Genomic DNA, 10,000 nt, shown 5'->3' on the forward strand with positions numbered 1-10,000 from the left:
GATGTGTTGAGATGAACTGCTCATCAGCGGATTGAGGATGTGATCGTCTCTTATCGGGTTTAGCAAAAGCATTCTAATAATTAACCAGAGGAACGTCGGTCATATCTGTATCTGTCATATTTCTCATTCGTGACCTCTCTGTTCTTCATAAAGGCTGTGTGTCTGCGAGCTGATCCTTGTTTCAACAGTCTCTCCACTCCCGCACTTCAGAGAAGTGACGAATGAGCAGTTCCCGCCCTTCCTGGTCACCTGACGTGCGTTTGCACTGTTTCTCGTTCTGAGGCGGTTTAACCTGTCGAGGCCTGAGCAAATATGCCCCTTCAGCTGACTTCTGACCCCTGACCCCCGACCCCAATCCTTCTCTCCAGCCGCCAGCAGAGGGAATCACGTCATGTGTTATAACGCTTATCAGCAGCCAATCAGGAGCAGCTGATGTGGAAACTGACAGGATGATTGTGTCATTATGGATTCTTTAAAAAACCTGAGGTGGTTTCGGGATGACATCATCAACCGAGTGAACCTGATCTATCTATCTATCTATCTATCTATCTATCTATCTATCTATCTATCTATCTATCTATCTATCTATCTATCTATCTATCTATCTATCTATCTATCTATCTATCTATCTATCTATCTATCTATCTATCTATCATCTATCGTCTATCTATCGTCTATCTATCTATCTAAAAATACTTTCAATTACTTGCAATTACTTGAGTAGTACTAAAGTCAGTAATTGTAAGTAATTGTAAATAAAGATGTTTAATTGAATATCATTAACTATGTATAATATATTTAATTAAATGTATGTATACATGCGAAATGTATTTTTTAGGGCTGTCAAAGTTCACTTGCATCTTAAATATGTTTAACAATATTTTCTAGCAAAATTCCATTATGATTTTCTATCTATATATTTCTAACGACTGGTCAGAAATCATGATTAATCATAACTTAATTTTATATTCTACTAACAGCCCTATTTTTAACAGCAAGATGTTAAAATTAAATATTTTATGATTATGATTTAAAAAAAATTATTAAACATTCAAATGATTCTCTGTTTTATTGACACTATAAAAACTAAATATATAATTTAGTAAAAACGTTTTTTTTCTTTATAATTTTTATTTGTATTCTCACACGGTATCAATGATATAGTATACATTTATATTATTTGTTCTAAATAATTATAAATAAAAATATTTAAGTATGTATTTATACATGCAAAATTAATTTTTTAGGGCGGTCAAAGTTCACTTACATCTTAAATATTTAACAATATTTGTATTATTTTTATTATTTGATCATTATCTTAATATTGTTGTTATATTTCTTTCTAAAGGCTGGTCAGAAATCATGAGATTAATTAATTTTATATTCTGCTGACAGCCCTATTTTTATTTTAAACGCAACATGTACTAAAAACCAAATGTTTTATATTATTAAACCATAAAAAAAATAATAAAAAAATAAAATAAATATATATATATAAACTACTAAACTATTACTAAATTATATATCTCGCAGTATAAATAATATAGATAAATATAATATAAAAACATTTTATATATATATATATATATAGATATAGATATATCTCTATCTCTATCTCTATCTCTATCTCTATCTCTATATCTCTATATCTCTATCTCTATCTATATCTATATCTCTATATCTCTATCTCTATCTATATCTATATCTCTATATCTCTATATCTCTATCTCTATATTTCCTCTTTCAGTTCCTGTTGTGTTCTTGTATGTTCGGTGCCTGTCCAATAAGCCAATATAGCCATAAGTCTTTCATTTGTCTCTATTAAGAAAAGCTTCCCGCTGACGGCACTGACAGTCCAGAACGATCCCGGGAAAACCGTGAGGAGTGTCTGTTATCCTCTATATGTCTCTCTCTCTCTCTCTCTCTCTCTCTCTCTCTCTCTCTCCATCTCCCTCTCTCTCTCTCTCCTGCAGTTCATTACGGCCTGTCAATCATCTTTATTGGTGAAGGGGAAATATTCCTCCTGTCAGCATCAGAGACCTGAGGCATCATGGGATAGGGAGATTCTCGAGTGTTTGTGTGTCAAGTGAGTTTAAGGAGGATTTGTATTTAATGAAAGACAGAAGTGTGTTAATAGAGCAGACGTGATGTCACTCAACACACGGTCGATCTGTACACTGTAGATGCGCTCATACAGTCAAACATCATTCAGACACCAGAGATCATCTCTGATATTGTTCCACTAGTGTGATCAGGACACTATAGTTCATTTCTGTAAGTGAGGAGAGCAGAATAAAGTAAACTGTGACATATTATACCCAATAATTCTTCATACAGTGACTACCAGTGACATTTGGGGCCATAAATGATCCAGACACTTTGAGCTGATCATGTTTTGCTGAAGTGTGTTTTCTTTAATTGCTAATGCTCTTTTTACACACAGACTGAACACAATGAAGCATTGCTTGGTCACTGGTTGAGCTAAACTGGTATTATCTAATTGTGTAGTTAAATTTAACAGCTGACAGATATTCAACATAATTCATGTGTGAGACAGTCTAACAGAAGGACGGACAAAACCAGTCAAATATCAACTGAGTTCTGCTCATATTTTATCACCGTTTTCTAAACTATAGCGAATAAACTGTGATGATGTGAGAAATGTTGAAGGTGTGTGTATGAATGTGTGTGTGACTGTGAGTGCTCTACATAGGCCGCCTCTTGCACTGGATACTGTTGACACAAATGTTGGGTAAAGCAATGCATTTCTAATTGATAGTCCTGGGTAGATTTGCTGTTTGTCCACATAGGTTGTTGCATTGCATTGTGGGACTGCATTGTCTGCAGAAGCTCACACAGATCTGAACCGTACGGCTCTGTGTTCTCTCATCCAGTGGAAACAAGCTTGGAGATTCTCCAAAAGTCCCACAGAAGAGTTCGGGATGACATGATTGAGCAAATGATGATTTGTAGATTAACTTTCCTGAAAGCAGCTGCGCTAACACACACACACACACACACACACACACACACACACACACACGCGCGCGCGCAGACGAACAGAAGCGTTCATGCTCTCAGAGGACGAGCTTCTCCCACAGACAAAAGCCAGTGTGTGTGTGTGTGTGTGTGTGTGTGTGTGTGTGTGTCTGCACACCTGGAAGAGCTGGACGCGGGCCAGAAGCCTCAGGAAATGAGACGGGATGAATTGAGAAGAGTTGAATGACAGATAGAGAGCATTGTGTCGTCAGGAACGACAGCCCATGACACTTTACAGGGTTGCTTCTCATTTCCAGTGCCTTTGTAAACACACACACACACACACACACACACACACACACACCTCTGAAATACCAGCGCTTTCATAACAGGAACAGAAGATGTGTGTTACGCCCACTCTGAATGTTTAAAATGGCATCAACAAACCTAGAAACCCTTGCTGGACTTGACATTTATATACCGTAAGATTGTAGTCTTGAGTTTATGGATGTTTATGAATTCAGACAGTGGGATATTATTTACATACTCTTAGTGTATATTTTATGTCTTTACAATTACTACATATATATTTTTTTATTTGAATGTAATTTATTTTATATTTTAATACAATATAATACATTGTATTTTAGATTATGATAAAATATTACTATATTATATTATAATAATCAAATCAAATATTTTATTTTATATTAAATTTTTTTGTAATAAAATAATATATTAAATTAAATTATAATATATTAAAATAAAACCTATATTATAGTAAAATAAAGTAAATATATTTATTTATATACTTTTATAGTATTTTTATGTTTTGAATTACTGTTTATTTTCATATTTTCAGTTATAGAAATTTAAGTTTGTTTGTCATTTGTATTAGTTTTTGATTTTTAAATATTTCTATATAGTAGTAATTTATTCTGCAGTTTTAGTTATTTTACATCAACTTTCATTTGCCAAGGCAACATTTCCCATTTTTATTTGTTTTTCATCAAATATTTTTTATTTATTTATTTATTTATTTTTACCCACGTCTGAATGTTTAGAACAACATCTTCTGTTCATCTATAAAACTGTATTTAACTTTGCATTTATAGACCATAATCCTGTCTGAGTTCTGGAAGCTGATAGAAACCGTGTGATAAAATACAGTTTAATGAGCACAGATGACACATTTACCCTTATTTTGCACAATATTTACTCCATTTTTGAAAATACAAAAAACTTGCATTATTCGTTGCATTAAAATGACCAAATATCATTCGCTCACGACACGAGTCTCTACTCTAAATCTGTGTGAGTCTAAAGCTGTAATATGTGTGTGTGTTGTCATGCATCTGTCTGTAAGTGTGGTTTAGCAGTGACTGAGCTGGAATGTGTGTGTGCTGTAAACCAGATCGTGGTAAGATAAACACACACTACACACAGTTGCTGTTGCCCGTCAGTGTTGTTCAGTGCTGGCGTTCACACACTCCGCTCTCGCTGGATGGATGATGTTCTCAAGATAACTCATTTCTGCTCTTAAAATGCTTTCCAAACATACAATGCTGTCTGTGGGAATGAAATCTGGTTTTCGTAATGTGTAAAATGCTCTTTTTATGAAGGAGTTTTTAGCAAAAGTTAAAAGAAGTTTTTAAAGAAATCAGAATTAAATTCCTGTGTGGCCAATGAGAAGCTGTTTTGTTACGTCTCTCAGTCTTGAGTTTGTGTTCATGAATTCAGAATAGTGTTATTTTAGTGGGAAATTATTTATGGACTGTTAGAGTATTTTTTAATATGTTTTGAATTACCATTTATTTGCATATTTTCATTTAAATTTTTTTTTTAATAATTTGTTTTTGTGCTTTAATAATTTTTTTAAATATTTCTTTTCAGTTTAATATAGTTATTTCCATTTGAGTAATTTTAGTACTTTAAACCTATTAATTTCAATTAGTTGCAAAGGCAACATTTTCATTTAAGTTTTTCATTTAATACTATATTATTTTTATATTTTTATTTTTCAGTTTAATTTTAGTTAAAGTTTTAGTAATGATGTTTTGTGCTTTTGTCAGTTTTCTATTTTTTAAAAATATATTTCTATTTAGGTTTAATTTATTTTTATTTCAGTTTTAGTCATTTTAGTACTTCAACTTATTTATTTCCTTTAGTTGCTAAACAACATTTCTAATTTTCATTTAAGTTTAAGTTTTTCATAATTTTTATTTTATTTTATTTTATTTTATTTTATTTTATTTTATTTTATTTTATTTTATTTTATTTTATTTTATTTTATTTTATTTTATTTTATTTTATTTTATTTTATTTTATTTTATTTTATTTTATTTTATTTTATTTTATTTTATTTTATTTTATTACCAAGGCATATTTTATTTATTTTGATAATTGCTAAGTTTTTTTTGTTTTGTTAATTGCCAAGGCATATTTTGTTTTATTTTATTTTATTTTAATTATCAAGGCATATTTTATTTAATTTTTAATTATCAATTGATAAAATAATTTTTGATTAAAAAAATTGATTAAAAAAAATTATAATTTTTTTTTAATCAAAAAACTATTTTATAAATTTTTAAAAAAATTGATTAGTAATCGTTTAAGTTTTAGTTACAGTACCAGCACTGCCTGTGCAGCGAGTTGTCTGACGGTGTGCGTCTCTCCGCAGGTGGGATGCCGTGAATGCGGCGCGTGACTCTGGCGTTGGCGTTGCGTCTCGAGCCGATGGAAACTGCTGCCCCATCATGAGCTGCCATGACGCCGGAGGGCGTCGCCGCTACGAGGACTCGGAGTTCACGCTGCGCGTGTATCCCGGAGCGCTATCCGAGGGCACCATCTACTGCCCCGTCACGGCCCGAAAGGTCACGTCGGCGGCCGAGGTCATCGAGCTGCTAATCGAGCGACTGCAGCTGGACCGCGCGCGGCTCTACGTGCTCGCCGAGGTCAAGGAGTTCGGCGGGGAGGAATGGATCCTGAATCCGTGTGATTGTCCGGTTCAGCGTATGATGCTATGGCCGCGAATGGCGTTGGAGAACCGGCTAGGTGGCGAGGATTACCGGTTCCTCTTGCGGGAAAAGAACCTTGACGGATCCATCCATTACGGGAACCTTCAGATGTGGTTGCGTGTGACGGAGGAGCGCAGGCGTATGGTGGAGCGCGGTTTTCTCCCGCAACCCCCCGCGGGACAGTACGTGGCCGACCTCTGCGCTCTCCCGGATCTAAACGAGCGAACTTTGCTCGAGAACCTTCGCGGACGCTTTCGGCAGGAGAAGATTTACACGTACGTCGGTGGGATTCTGATCGTCGTCAATCCCTTCAAGTTCCTGCCCGTTTACAATCCCAAATACGTCAAAATGTACGATAACCATCAGCTGGGGAAGCTGGAGCCGCACATCTACGCGGTGGCGGACGCGGCGTATCACGCGATGCTCCAGAGGAGGAAGAACCAGTGCATCGTGATCTCTGGAGAAAGCGGATCGGGAAAGACTCAGAGCACCAACTTCTTGATCCATCACCTGACGGCGCTCAGCCAGAAGGGCTTCGCTAGCGGCGTCGAGCAGATCATCCTCGGAGCCGGGCCTGTTCTGGAGGTGAGGGGCACTTTAATCTTCAGTAGTGCTGGGCGGTATACCGGCTATTATTTTTCTTATGATATGAATTTTTAAAGGGGTGGTTCAGGATTTTGGACATCGGATCTCATTTCCAAGTTAGCCTGGGTGTTATTTATCAGTGGAGACAGTTTTCAACATTTTTCATCCAGTCCTTCCAGTTGCATAGTTCGCCGGTGCTAGGCTAGCGCGAGTCAACGGTATCTGCTAGCCTGCCATTAAAAACAGTTTTACCCACTCCACAGTACACCAAAAACAAATCAATTATAACGCCAGACTATCGATGTAAATGTCTGTTGAGAGAATAATGTTAGAAATCAAATTACCATTTGCTTTTGGTGTACTGTGGGTAAAACTGTTTTTAATGGCAGGCTAGCAGATACCGTTGACTCGCGCTAGCCTAGCACCGGCGAACTATGCATTTGAACTCTAATATTTTAGAGTGACTCAAACAAATGATTGAATTAAAAAAAAAAAAAAAAAAAAAATTTAATTAATTTGAATCAAAATATTGCATAAAACCATATGTGAAAGTCACATTTTCCTAATTGTTTGCCAGTGAAATCCTCACAAACATGTGAATATTCAGTGCATCTGCCGTCTGATATTCTAGAAGCTGCTGCGTGCCTGAAGTGCTCGTGCAAGAGTCTCGTCTTTGGCTGATTTGTACAGAAAGTGTGTTTTCTTGTGTCACCCTGAAACCCGACTCGCCCGCTGATCCATCAAACGCCTGGCTGAGGTTTTCTCTCTTCTCTGGTGTCGTGGCTCTCTCTCTCTCTCTCTCTCTCTCTCTCTCTCTCTCTCTCTCTCTCTCTCTCTCTCTCTCCAGGCCTGAGGCTGATAATGACACTCTATCATCTGATTACATCACTTTCTCACACTTGCTCAGCGTTCGACTCGTGTACTGTATGTGAACACACAGAGAGCCGGCGAATGAGCATCTCTGAGTCTGAACCCAACGCTGGTGTGTGATCGGGCTACGGGTGTCTGAAAACACGCGTTCTTTGCTCAAGTGTGTGTTGGATGCTGGCGTTTGGAAAGAGTGAGAACGAGTGTTTATGCACCGCGTCTCTTCCGTCACGGAAATAGAAACATTCGCTCTTCCTGCAGTTATGACAACTATTCCTGCACTCCTGTTTGTGTTTGTGATGTCACTCAGTACGCTTATGGAGTGTGTGTGTTTGAGTGATTGAGTGTATGGGTGTGTGACTGTGTTTGTGTGTTTGAGTAATTCTGCATGTGAGTGTGTGAGTGTTTGAGTGATTGAGTGTATGGGTGTGTGACTGTGTTTGTGTGTGTGTGTGTGTGTGAGTGAGTCTGCGCGTGATTGTGTGTGTGTGTGTGTTTATGTGTGACTGTTTGTGTGTGTGAGTGAGTCTGCGTGTGAGTGTGTGAGTGTTTGAGTGATTGAGTGTATGGGTGTGTGTTTGTGTGTGTGTGTGTGTGTGTGTGAGTCTGCGCGTGATTGTGTGTGTGTGTGTGTGTTTATGTGTGACTGTTTGTGTGTGCGTGTGAGTGTGTGAGTGTGTGAGTGTTTGAGTGATTGAGTGTATGGGTGTGTGACTGTGTTTGTGTGTGTGTGTGAGTGAGTCTGCGCGTGATTGTGTGTGTGTGTTTATGTGTGACTGTTTGTGTGTGTGTGTGAGTGAGTGAGTCTGCGTGTGAGTGTGTGTGTGTGTGTATGTGATATTTTAACACATACCAGACGGACGTTCTTCTTGTCTAGTCAATAGCGGACGGTATTTGTCGGACATGCATGTCAACAGTGACAATCTCAGATTGAACACAGATACGGTGTGTTTTTGCTCACACACATTATATAATACACACATACACACTGACAAGTGTGAGTTTAGTGTGTAATAGCCATATTTCTGACCATGTGACCATCATAGTTTCTGTCAAAATGTCATAGTTACTGCAGCAAAAGCAAGTGTAGAATCAGTGTTATTTCAGTGGTTTGTGCGTGTGTGTGTGTGTGTGTGTAGTTCTACTTTAACTCTGATTATTTCTCCAGGAACTAAAAAGCAGCTGATGATGTCATCGTTATCACACTGACTAATTAGTGTGTTCATTTACTCTCTCCGAGTGTTTCTGATGATGGGTCGACCTGACGCGCGCGCTGACATTTCACACATGAGAGAACACACACACACACACACACACACACACACACACACACACACACACACACACACACACACACACACACACTGGCTAAGCGTTTGCATCTGCATTTATTTGTGTATTAATATGAGTAAATAAATAAAAATGAGATGTAATTAAATAATTTAACATTTAATTAAAATAAATAATAAAAACTAGATTTAAATAAATAAATAAATGAATTAGATAAAAATAAAGTATATATAAATAAATAAATAAATAAATAATAATTAAAATTGAAATTAGATTAAACTATAACTTTAGATTACAATAAATAAAGTGACTAAATAAAAATAGTTATAAATAAACTATTAATACAAAATATGATTTAAATTAATAAAAATTTGATTTAATTAAATAAATTACAAAAATTAAATAATACATACACGGTACTATACGAAGTATAAAACACAATGCACCTTAATAGAAACTAAATATTTTTAAAATAATACTTTAATATATAGTATATAGTACACCAAATTAATTTAGTATAAACCGGGTCTTTAAACATGAAAAAATATAGATTTTTGGCATCTAAAAGATGAGAAAAGAGGAACACGAACATGCGTGTGTGTCTAAACGAGGATTTCACATCATCATAATGAGACTAACATGACATCATCAGCCTGCACTGCATCATGTGACGGATTTAATTTCACTGGTCGTTATATCCCATTAATGATGCGGATGTGTGATCGGAGATCAGCTTTTTCAGGAATCGCCTGTGATTCACTAAAAGAATCGGTTCATAAGAGTCATTCTGAATCGTTTGCTTCTTGTGTGTTTGTTCTTTCTAGTCACATCACATTGGTTTATAAGGAAGTTAGTTGCTCATTATCATTTAAAGAGACATGCACATAATTATCATTTAAAGAGACATGCACCTAATTATCATTTAAAGGTCCCGTATTATGCCCCTTTTCACAAGATGTAAAATAAGTCTCTGATGTCCCCAGAGTGTGTATGTGAAGTTTCAGCTCAAAATACCCAACAGATCATTTTTTACAGCATGTTTAAATTGTCATTTTTTGGGTCACAGAAAAACGCGCTGTTTTAGTGTGTGCCCTTTAAATGCAAATAAGCTGCTGCTGCACAGCACAGGGGGCGGAGCTTCATGAGCTCGCGCTCAGTCTCTCAGGACAATATCATCTCACGGAATGATGATAATATCAGAAACTCTCAGTAACGGTGTTCATTTCGAGTCGGACAATAATGCCTACAGAGTCAGAGTGCTG

General features: G+C 36.4%; 1 protein-coding gene across 6 annotated transcripts in view; it reads left to right on the top strand.

The window, feature by feature from the left end:
• myo9ab (myosin IXAb) overlaps nucleotides 1-10,000 on the top strand; it is a 91,582-nt gene that overhangs the window by 21,250 nt on the left and 60,332 nt on the right. For all 6 annotated transcript variants that reach the window (XM_084094421.1, XM_084094422.1, XM_084094417.1 and 3 more), the window contains exon 2: nucleotides 5,660-6,581. In XM_084094421.1, the coding sequence (XP_083950547.1) occupies nucleotides 5,736-6,581 (846 nt within the window). In that variant the 5' untranslated portion in view covers nucleotides 5,660-5,735. The remainder of the gene's footprint in view (nucleotides 1-5,659; nucleotides 6,582-10,000) is intronic.

The sequence above is a fragment of the Abramis brama genome, assembly GCF_963993115.1.
Source record: "Abramis brama genome assembly, chromosome: 20".
Taxonomy (NCBI): Eukaryota; Metazoa; Chordata; class Actinopteri; order Cypriniformes; family Leuciscidae; genus Abramis; species Abramis brama.